The sequence below is a fragment of the Acyrthosiphon pisum genome, chromosome A2 (genome assembly GCF_005508785.2).
Source record: "Acyrthosiphon pisum isolate AL4f chromosome A2, pea_aphid_22Mar2018_4r6ur, whole genome shotgun sequence".
In the NCBI taxonomy this organism is placed as follows: domain Eukaryota; kingdom Metazoa; phylum Arthropoda; class Insecta; order Hemiptera; family Aphididae; genus Acyrthosiphon; species Acyrthosiphon pisum.
In genome coordinates, this window is record NC_042495.1 from 78,342,840 (window position 1) to 78,355,910 (window position 13,071).

General features: G+C 25.4%; 1 protein-coding gene across 5 annotated transcripts in view; it reads right to left on the reverse strand.

Moving 5' to 3' along the window:
- LOC100162087 (gamma-aminobutyric acid type B receptor subunit 2) overlaps positions 1-13,071 on the reverse strand; it is a 304,964-nt gene that overhangs the window by 56,368 nt on the left and 235,525 nt on the right. For all 5 annotated transcript variants that reach the window (XM_029489763.1, XM_029489764.1, XM_029489761.1 and 2 more), the window contains one exon: positions 5,396-5,533. In XM_029489763.1, coding sequence (XP_029345623.1) covers positions 5,396-5,533 — 138 coding nt within the window. The remainder of the gene's footprint in view (positions 1-5,395; positions 5,534-13,071) is intronic.

The following is a 13,071-nucleotide window of genomic DNA, read 5'->3' on the forward strand; positions in this document are numbered from 1 at the left end:
GGTTTTTTTCCCAGAGGCTCGGAAAACGTGGAAAAATTGGAGAATATTGAAATAATACATTTCCGAAAAAAACCGAATTTTCAGAAAATTAAAAATTTTATTTGCCAATACGGTTATCAATGTATTATTGTATTAAAATTTAAAAATGTTAATGCGGATATTTCAATATTTGTTCTAAAAATAACGTAGTTCCATATCAAATTGGTATTTATGTGGGAGAGCAGAATTTTATATTATAGATTAAAACAACCTTACTATCAGGTTAATTAGCTAAATAATACCTATTAACTTTATATTATGGTATCAGGTAAATAATATATAACAATTTATCGTTAGTACAAAATGAATACAATATAATAATATATTGATTCATTTAATTTGATTTAATTTTAAATTAAATTATATTTATTGGTTTTTTTATTTGTTGTAGGTATAATATACTAATTTAATGTACCTAATATTTAAGTTTCCAAAAGACATATAAGTTTCATTTCAGTTATTAAATTCAAATATTTAATATGTTGTAAATATACGTATTGCGGTTATCCAATGTTGGACTTTTACATTAATTGACATTTAGCTTAGGATCATAATCTTCAGGAATACTCCGTCACAAAGTTTTCTTCCCGCGGGAAGTCTATAAATGTCAAGAAATTTACGTTTATACTATTCTTTGAAAATCCCAACCAAGACAACCTGTCAATAAATAAGCTTTAAATCTAAGGTCCACCCGTACAAAGTAAATTTGAATTGAGGGAACCTTTATTAAAATATCGTTTGACATTGGATAAATTATGTTCGCTGCTAGCATTAACTTTGTCTTTTTTTTAATTTAAATATTTTTTACTCTGGTCATTCATGGCAGTATACCTACATAACTACCTACTATACAATATAATTTAAATTTAGAACGCATAATATAGAAATCAAAATCAAGCAAATATCGTATTCGGTATACACCTTTAGCGTTAGGTACGTCAACTCAATTTTATTCCATAATTATTTGGACTGATCATACATTATAATTACCTATATTTTAAACTTTGATTTAATATTAAGTCATTAAGAGGAACGGTTCTATATTATAAAATAATTTGAACTTATGTAATAAATATACATTTTTATATAATTATATTCGTAATTACCTATACTATGTTCAAAATTGACAAAAAAATTTGAAATTTTAGTGAATTTCAAGTAATGGGTTGCGTAAATAAATTGACACTTATTGAATTAAACGTAGAAATCGTTTTCCTGGTGAATTAAATAAAATTAAGAATGAAACATTTTTTCTTATAATGGGTGAGTTATTATCAAACTAAATAAAACAAAATCAGCATAGATACTAAACAGATTTATGTGACACATTTTGATTTTCAATCAATAAACCTGCATAAAAAAAGCTTCGAGTTATGATAAATATTTTACGAAGGATTTAAAAGAATAATTTGGTAAGAAAATCATTAAATATTTTTTTAACGAAATAAATTATACGAAAATATCTCAATAATGCATAATTATTCATTAAGTACAAACTTCCTTTATTTTGGACTTAAAACAATCGCTTTTAAAATTTTATTTTGTATGCCATATTCTATAATACAAACGAAAAATAAATTTTTAGTTAATTTCTTACAAAACTTATTTAACTAAATCGTTTATTTCTTTATTGTTATTTGTAATATAACTGTATTTTTTCCTTCAATAATGCAGTTATTTAAAACCTGATTTTTCGAATTTTTAAAATTTAAATACACTTAAAGACCATATTTTCCTACGATTTTTTGTAATACTTAAGGATTGTCCTGCGGAGATACAAACTTCTGTTTTTCAAATGAGAACCCCAATTTCAACTGTAAATTATTCAGTGGATAATTTTTCTGTGAAATGTTCCGTATCAAAATAAAAATTCGTACAAGTAGTTCTTGAGTTAATTAACTTAGTGTTCTAAGGATAAAATGTCCATGGTAATAGTCTTATAAGATATGGGTTCTATGATTATATGAACATTTTAGTCATTAATATTAATCTATCGATATTAATAATTTGTTAAAATGGCCCAAGTATAATAAGTACTAGTTTCAATATTATGTTAATTTTATATTTTTGTAAAACCATTAACAAGGAATATTACCTTTAGTACAAATTTAAATAATTAAGAAGCTACTCATTTTAATTTCGAATTAGGTACATCAATATTTTCAAAAAAATTATTCACTAAATAATTTACAGTAAAAAAGGGGAGTTTTTATTTTAAAAACAGAAGTTTGTAGCGCCACAGGACACTCCATAGAATAAACAAATTCAAGAATTCGAAAAATTGTCTTTGATTATTAAAATATTTTCAAAATCAGAAAGAAAAAAATGGGGGTGGCTTAGTGAATTACTCTGTGTACCTAGGTGGCTAGGTACATTGTTTATTAATAATAAGAATAATGTACGTGTTGGTATTTATATAATTATATGATAAAGGGGTTATTAGTTATTTATAACTTATTAATATTGTTTTATTTAATTTTGGCTGAGGTTTAAATGTAGGTATATATACCCTTCAAAGCCAATTAAATCAAAATACTATGTTATGTAGAATAAGGGCACCAAATATGATTGCCCCAGGCCTTCAATTATAGTTAACATGGTAAATAAGGCTGATATGTCATGTAAGATAGCTTATATATCTTAACCTACAACCTAAAACAATATCCATTCAATATAGGTATTTACTAAATGTTTCAGAATGCAATAAGCTTATACTAAGTAATGTAAAAGAAATAACAATTTCTGAACTTTTTTAGTAAGTTTATGAAATTCTCACTTGATATTAATTGTTCATGAACAAAAATGTATAAAAAAAAAAAAAAACTAGGCTTTACAAAAAAGGTATTTTAATCGATTGTAGGTAGGTAACAAAAGTTTTAAAATTATTGTAATAAGCCACAGATTCCTAATGTACAAAGTTTCTCCGGAGAAATATATTTTTATGAATTAAAAAACGTCTGTTCAAATATTAGCACAACAAGAAATTGGGATGAACAAGATATAAAATGGCAGTATAACTAAATAAAATACCCAGTATACAACTCATGTTTTCTGTCTTTTATCATATATACTTATTATGTCATCCGATATAGATTGTATATTTCAACTAAAAATAATAAAAAAAAAAATTTATGCTAGAAAAAAAATTAAAATTTGTCACATAAATTTGTTTATGCTGATTTTGTTTTATTTAGTTGAAAAATAATGCACCCATTATACGAATAAATATTTCATTACTATTGAGCTTCATCACAATTAAAAATTAAACATTTTTATCGATTTCAATTATAATATATTTACGAATATAATAATAAAAAAAAACATGAATCATATTAAATGGGTGCAGCTCCTTGATAGTCCGTTAAAGTTTTTATTGATATTTTTTAGGTTAATAATAGTTCCAGTTGGCAGTTGCAATTTGTTTGGTGGATCGTCAGATATTAATATTGGACCTATATTTTTAATAACAAGGTTAGTGCTTTGGTTAATGGTTATGCTTCGATTTAGAAAACTGTTGTAACTTGTACAGTACAAGTCAGAAGTTTGTTGACAGTATTGACTTTTTAGTTTGCGTGTAAACCTGAATTTATCACATAGATACCAGAGAATTCCAGTAATAGCACGAATAGATATATTTTGAAATACCTATGTCCTGTAAGAACGATTAATATAAAGAGTCTTGCTACACTCAAAATATATACACTGTATAGCACCGAATACTAATTTTAATATATTTTAAATTAGTTTTTAATAAAATCGATTTTCTCGTTTAGGTATAATTAAAAAACGAGTAATATCGTACTATCGTAGATACTTGAAATTTTCTCCTTGTAATATCTCATAAATTGTTATTAAAGATTTTCAAAAATATTGGATACATAATATTACATAATATGCGCCATTTTTTTTATAAGCATTTGAAGTTTTAATTTTGAAAAAAAAAATTGATATTTTAACAAAGAATAGCGATATTAGTTATTTTGTTGCAATTTAATAATATTTTTCGTGGGGATTTGAAATATTTAAGTATATTATTATATTTCATATAGGCGCACAATAATTTCACAATAACATTTTCAAAACATTTAGATTCATTTTATGGTATATACATGAAAGTATTCCCATCGTATCGCGGTAAGATTGTATTGGCTCAATAGTCAAGAACAATTAATAAGTTATAATACATTGTATAAATATCATATACTATAATTATTATTAAATATATTAATATAATAAACGCAATATGTTTTTTGGTAAAAATTAAAACAACAAACTATTTTATATTAATAGTAAAATAAACTACTAATAGCAATCTAATTAATGTAATAAAATATATTTTTGGCTGATAACAGTTTACGCTCAAAAATGTTTTTCGTAAACTATATAATATATTATTTTTGAATTCAAATTTAATATATATTATATAGTAACCTAATCGAAATCTATTGTGGAGCAGAATAGTGATACACACTTGCGCATCTTTTTAACATTACATTTTTGTAACTAGTTTCGATCAGTGGTTAGTAGGTACGCGTACACGAGATACGAGGACTGATATAAATATAAAATTACTATAAATATTATGATCTTAAAATTAATGATGAGTTACTAACCACGTAACAACTAACGCAGTATATCTGGATACTGTGAAAGAGGTGAATTATAATTTCTGCCTATATTTTAAGTGATTATATACATGAAATTTATATATTTATTATATTTTCTAAATTAGTCCAGACTTTTCCAAGTTTATAGGTAATTTAACACCAATATAGTATTTAATATTATTTATGTGTGTTAGCATTATCACACCGATAATCCTGTCAATTTAAATAGTTAATAGTTAGTTTACCGTGAAACACCGTGGTTAATGGTGCATAATGTATTAATGCATATATAGTGTATACTATAAATAGTGTTTACTATATATAGTAATCTTTAAAACAAATACAGTTTCACGCATTGAGCCTAAAAACTACTTATGTCTTCTGGGTATAGTGGTATAAAATACTATACGCTATAATTATAACTAATATTCATTATAAAATAAATATTTCATAAATAAATATTAAAAATAAAAAATCAACATTCAGTTGGTTTGAATTTGTTTTTTTTTTATTTATGTTCTCTGATCATTACACGTCAATCATAAAAAAATCTATCCTTATCATATGAAATTCGACTAAGCATAATTTTGTATTATTTTCAGATGATTATTAAATTGTAATTAAGTAATATTTGTCTAAAAATTTAAAATATTTGCTTAAAAACTTTAAAAGCCTGATAGTGATATTGAAAAGATAAAGGTGGTGATAAAGATGATTTTACAATGCGTTAAGTCAACAGTATTGTTTACCTGAGTTATTCTCCAATGTTTGGACGCTTTTGCAATTGGATCTGTCACTTGGGTACAGGCGGCGCCGAACAACATTACTTTGTGTGGTCCTTCGTGCATCATATCAAAAAAAGCTTTCATACCTACAGCTGCATTGCACTGGAAAGAAAATATATAAATATTAGAATAAAATTAAAAAAAAAAATCTGTAAATTTTACTTCAAATATTTTAATCTAAAATGTTTAGAAAATATAAATAAAAGTTATTCTTTGTACTCTGTACTAAATTTATGTTTAAGACCTACTAAAAGGTGTTTTCAGGTAGGTACCATACTAGTACGAAAAGTACCAGCTATAAAGTTTGTAATTATTAATTATTTGTTGAGACAAATGTTGAACATTTTGAGTTAGTTTGATTTTGTTTCAATTATATTCGATACATCATTAATTATAAATCCTATATTAAAAGCAAAATATAATGTATTATGATGATAATATCATTGTATAATTATATGAACATATTCGCTTAGGATTTCATTCGCATGAGTTTTAAAAATGCACACGCAAACTTTTTAAGTTAAATGTATTTTATGCAACAATTCTTAAAGATAATTTTAGCGAAAAAATACTGAACACCACAAGAAATTTCCATTGTAAAATGTAGATAGCAGAATGAAAGAGGTCATAGCATAATACATAATATAATGTAACAATATTTGAGACATAGTTTTGTTGTAATCTCTTTTATACCACATGTTTACTTTTATAATGAAATACAAAGAGAACAAACATAATATCCATTAAAAACATATCAAAATTTATAAAATAAGCTCACACCTATACACAAAAAAAAAATACCTACTGTATATTATATTTTTAAATTTAAAATTGGAAATAAAACTTGCTTGAAAATATTAATAGTTATTTATTCTCTAACTCAGTGGTAATAACGGTTATTATTACTAACCAAATAATACCTACATATTATGTAAACTAATATATAACAATACGTTGCGTACAAAATATGTGTTATAAATATATATACATTTGTTTATTAAAAATAACTGTTTTAAACTACTATTATGATTTTATGAAATATAGTCACAGATTTTAATTAAAACCGATTAAGTTATTTCAAACTTACAACTTATGATTAAATTTTGTATCATGTTTTAAAAAATTGATAAAAATCAAAAGGCAATATTTCTATACATTTAAAATTACACAAAGTGATCGATAACCAAATATTAGTCTTCCTGAAAACGATTTCTTCAATACTTTGATTATAAAAAACATCAATAATGAGAACTTTGTCTTATGTATTTATAAAGTGCAAAATCTCAAACATAGAATATTTATTTAATTTATTAATTTTTATTTATTTTTATATTAAGAACTAAAACGATTACTGGGCGTTAGTTAAAAACTCGTGTGAAGGCCCAGACTTTTGGATCACGACACAACATACAAATTTATGATTAAATAATTACCTACATGATACAATTTTTTTTATTAGAATTTAGCTTTTGTAAAATAATATACGGTGTTATATTATAAATGGTACAAAATATAAAATATAAATGCACCTATATAAAAGTATGAAACACCATTGTTTCAAACGTTTTTCTTGTCCATTCGGGCAGCTACTAAAATGTGTTATCTATTTATTTATTTAATTATTATCTATTTAAGTCTAGCGATCAGTTTCCATTAAAGAGTGTTCGAACTGTAATTGTTTAGAATAAATAAAGAACTGGTTGTAAATATATATAATATAGTGTACATTTTTTTAATGAAGTATTGACACAAATATTATGTAAGATATTTGCTACATACACCTACCAAGTACCAGTTACCGCCTACCGGTATGGTGGTATCAGCTTTCTGAAGACCTCATTGGTACTTTTTATTGGGCTTGACTGTTATTTGGCTTAACTACATTAAATGAGAGTTTATAACGGCATTGCACCCTAGGCGTTGTGTGACCATAACTTTTAATTAAATTTGGCTCACTGTTCTTTTTCGAATGTAATTCATTATTTTACGGGCCACTCCCTCGAGTGATGGTTTACAATCACAACACGTACACAGTATACATCCGTGACCGTAGTTTTGATACGAAATATTTCCAATAGCAATAATATTCGTAGTACCTAGGTTAAAAATAAAACGACAGTGTTGTTTGCACTAGTTTACGAATAAAATACTCAGTACAAAATAAAATAATTTAACAATATTCGGCCGGGTGCTAGTCCTACGCGTATTTTGTCAACGATTGACGTTTTTGAACTTTTTTTTTATATTTTTTTTAAACTGACTATATGCGCAATTTATCGTTTATTAGTTATTATACTTATTAATTAAAATGCATTTATACACATTTTGATCTGATATATTATACACAACACATATATATCTAGACCCAGAGAATTCGTACTAATGGAAAATTAAAATCCATCCATTGACAGCTTTTTGTATCGTGATCGGACAGGTGGAGCTGTATGTGTTCCCGGAAATGTAAAATAATTTAATAGCAAAGCCCGTACGATGGACAGATGAATATAAATTTCACAATGTAAATATAAAGGTATATACCTAGGTATTTTAGTATTTAAAAAAAATTAATGTTATAAAAGTTCGCAGTTATTTAAAATATTTTATAAAATGATAAAACATTATAAGTGGTAACGTTAGAGGCATATTACGTATATTAAATAACACTGTACATCAAAATGGAACGAAAAGAAAACGGTCCACGCCGCGCCGTGATGACCATAAAATATGTATTATATATTACTTTATAACGTCATATTTGAATCCCAATCTATTGTCATTAAACACTTGATAATTTTTTTTTATGACAGGCAAATGTGTGTCAAATTATGATATTAAAAATGTAAAAAATATAACTGATAGGTATCTACGAGGATGTCACTCGCTGCAGTTGGAAATTAAAAATTATAGAAACTTACACGTCGTTTGATGGAGTGTCATTCGTAATTTCGTTTTTCCTAAGTCACAACCACGATTTAAGATTTACGGATATACGGTATATCTTAAACCGTAGTCATAACCATACGTCATGGGGATCAGAAATACAAACAAAATCAAATCCAGCAAAATATTCAATAATTGTTGTAAAATTATAAATTATTATTCTAATTAATGATTTTTAAATATAATTCAAGATATTGGGTATTTATTGTTATATTAAAGCCATAATTTATAATTTATACTATGTCGTAGTTTTTATTTTATTTAACTCTGAATTATACAAAATATTTGTTTTTGCGTTGCTTAAACATTTGAGAAAAAAAAGTGTTTAGAGATACTCTATTTGTAAATATTTGAAAACTTGAACTCTTAATTTTCATAAAGTATTCAAATAATTGGACAAATATTAATGTTTAGGTTGGTGGCGCGTAGAGGAGTGTATAAAACAATTGGTGAGCTGGTATGCCTGGGGACATAAACGTCCCCATCGTCTTAAAAGAAAATGGTGTCGCGACTTATTACAATACAATTTCACAGATGAAATTAGTGTTGCAATCGAGTGACTCATTTCGCAAAACTTATGTCAAAATAAAATTATCAACAACCAAACAAGTATTATTATTGTACAAGCAATATTCGTACGGTCCTGGAAAAGAACCCTATAGGGAAAAGACCCATAGGAAGACCGAAAATGAGATGGGAGGATGTAGTGAAGAAGGACGTAGAAGAACTAGGAGGAGGAAATGATTGGAAGGAATGAGCAACAGACTGAGATGGATGGAAAGCTGGATGTATGACGGGATGGTCCTAGAGGCCGCAAACACCCCCCAAAAAAAACAAAAAAAAAAACAAGCAATTATTAAGGGGGCTGGAGCGTAATCCATTCTAATGAGTAAAAACTAGGCATTTTATATTGCATTATTATGGGTCATGTCAATGTGTTGGAACTTGGAAGTAAATGAACATTAACGTAATTGCATGTGTAATTTGTTGTACCGATCACGTTATATAGGGGCATAGGGCCATCGCTGTGACCGGATATGTACGTCTGTCATTTTACCTACGCTCATGCACGTGTCACCACTTATTACCTCATAAAATTACATTAATTTTTTTAACAAAATGTACTTGCCAGTGGGATGTTCCGATTTCAATTTTGAAAGCAGATTTGAGTTTTCCTCTAAATTTACAATGCTTTAACTGTCGTACGTTTTTCATATTCTATATTAAATTTGAGTTATATGAATATGATCTATTTTTACTCTTTTTGTTACCTAGCAAATTTCTAAGTAAAATAAAAAAAATCGAAAAAAGAACTTGTCAAAGCATGGACAATTTAGTGACGAATACAAATCCGTGTTCAAAATTAATATCAGAACATTATTATATTGGGCATGATGATTAAAGTTGTGAGCTATATTTTCTACCGAAAATGAATCACCCTCCAGTCCCCTTAATATATAATAATTGAAAAGAAAACACATATTTATAATACATAGATAATAAGTATTTTACGTAATTCTATATAATAATACGTATCTATTTAGTATTTCAATATCTACTGTAGTCTTTGGTGTTCATAATTAAATCAAGTAATATTAAAAAACTTGAATGTTTTATTTTAAACTTTAGACTAATGTGAATTTATTTTATCATAGGTATCCATCATTTTATTTTCAGTAAATCATGATAAAGTTAATTCGGTTTTATACCAAGGATAAATGCCATTGCATTTTGAGTTGGAATTGTGTTGTGTTTATTTAAATATTCACTACATAATTTTATAATCATAAAACAAACCAGACTTTACTAAACTAATAATAGTTTAAACCCGTGTGCATTGTATTAATTTTCAAACTTTGGACCATTTTGACAAGTAATATATTTTATGACATTTTTGAATTGACAAAAACATTGTTTGTACAATTAAAAAAAGTAATTTTGCTTTGTAAAACATAAAACTAAAATTTCCCGTTTTCATTCAAAAAAAAATGTATAACAATAATATATATAGTAATAGTAATAAAAAAAATCACTTAAAATTCTGTTTAATTGAAGAAGACACAATATTTTATACAAATCAAATAATTCATTCTGCGATTTGGCTTCTTTAGGTACTGTAAATTGAAGTAAATGATTTTGTAATATCAACAGTGTTATATCTTGATTATGTTTGTTTGTATAATTCTATTAAATTTATCATTTAATCATTTATGCGAATTGTGCATAATATAATATTATAATATGTATGCATTAGATGTGATTGCTTAAATGAGATACAAATATAAATGAACATTTTTCTATATTTCTGTTATGTTAATAAAAAGTAATTTTTATAAAAATCTACTTTGAAGGAAGTTCTGAAGTTGGTTTGAAATACAATTTTTTTCCATCTTTTATATATTAAAGTCCTAAAACCCTTTGATTTGATATCATAACTTATTCATATGAAAACATATTCTAATAAATTACTAAGTAAGTTATCTCCAGGTTTCAAGGATTTTTGTTATACCTATCTATATATTATTAAATAAGATCAATAAATATGAACATGTAATTTCGTATTCATTATAATGTGTGAAATTGTTATTTTGAAGTTTGGTCAATTTAAAGACACCTTTTTTTTTTAAATGTCATAAATTAATGTTACTTGTGCTGTAATAACTTATTGAGTAAAATTACTTCCATAAATATGGCTTTAAGAAGAACGTAACATGCAAGTTTAAACAATTTCTTACCGTAATCAATCAACCTATTCATTTTTATAATCTGTATATTTAACACATTTTTTTTTTTTGGTTTTTATTGATTTATTTTACATCTTAGTCCAAAGCTCAGTCTTAAATTTGTTTTTTTTATACGTTTATCAATATTCGATATATACATAATATTATATTAATTTAAACATCAATAAATATTTATTTTATGTTTTAGATTTAAAAATATTTAAAAATTAGTACCTATCTGGAATAAGTAACTAGTTAATTGAAATAAATGAGTTTTTAATTTTTATACAATTAATTCACAAATATTTATATTGCAGAAAATACATAAAATATTAATATTTTTTTGTAGTTTTTTTACTACTTACGATCAACAATTGTATTATTTTTAATAACTATTTAATAACTATTATTCGGGAATGGTACATAACTTTTATTAATTCGACATTATGCTAAATCGAATTTATTAATACTTGACAAAAAAATCAATGTATTCTATTACAAACCGATTCTTTTTGTGAAAATTAACTTTGAGATAAACAATAACGATGATAATAAAATAAAATAAGTATAAATATCTGGAAAATTAAGATAAAATATTCACAATATAAAATATTTGTATCCAAATTTATCGTTCCATAAATAATACATAATATATTTATCAACATTATGGAGAATAGTAAAACAAATTGAACGTTGGAAAATTTGCCAAAATAATTAGGTACAATTTGATTTAAAAAACTGTACAGAAGTACAATATTGTTTCAAGTCTAACTTAAGCGTATGCTTTTCCAAGTTTATTATTAGGAATTTTGTATTACATTTTCAAATCTTAGACGTAATAAATATAGGTATTCTCATAAATTTCTAACTATAAAATAATTTGGATCAATTTTGACAAATGTTATCAAAGTTCTAATTTTTGACTCTCATAGAATAATTATTGTGGATTTACACTGGACTTATTATTACATTTGGACTTTTATTACATTAATATAAACTTATATAAAACCGTTAACGTATCGCATTTTTAAGATATTTGACCAAGCAAAAACATATTTATCGACAATAATTGAAAAAAATTAAGATTCATTTTCTTACCAGAAAATATGCCAAAGTTAAAAATTAAAGCATTTAAATTTTTTTCTACTAATAAAAATGTTTACAGACCTCCCCCTCCCAAAAAAAAAAAAAAAAATTATTGTGAAATCAATTCATTCAATGTTAGTATAATTTCCTCTAAAAAATATTTACGTCCCCATAATTCACAATCATGCTGTTCCGTCAATTTATTTTTGACTTGAGTTGCATAAAAATCATGCAATAATTAACATAACAATAATATTATACTTGGTAGTATTACCATTTATTAGTATTGTTATTGCATTTTACAATCTACTTTTATGTACTAGTATATTATAGTTATTTACATTTTTTTAAAATTTATATTAAATTAAAAAAAATACTCTGTTTGTTTTTTGTATGATGAGAAAAAACTTCTAAAATAAGTGCGTAGACTGAAATAATTTATAAATTCTAATGATGTCAAGATAAAACCGAAACATATTCGATGCATGAATACAAAGGTACATAAATGGTATAGTAGGTTGTAGGTTTATGTAATTTAGCTTATATTTAATATGCATTAATACATTTTCAATTATTTACACTGTCACTTAACACATGGAAGACAACTAAACATGCTAAAGTGTGATCATTTCGCATAGCTATTGTCGACGATCGAGTCACCACGAAATATACATCGAAGTATGTACCTATTACCTATGTATTATATTATGTTTGGTAATTCCGTAATTGTGCAGATGTATGCAATTATTTTTAGCCGATTGATCGAATGGAGCGTATATTGTCTATTTGTCTAAAATATGATATATCGCCGACACGACATTACTGAATCTGCAAGTGAAGTAAAAACAACGTAGGTACCAGGTACATACCGATTGGAACCATCAAAACGAT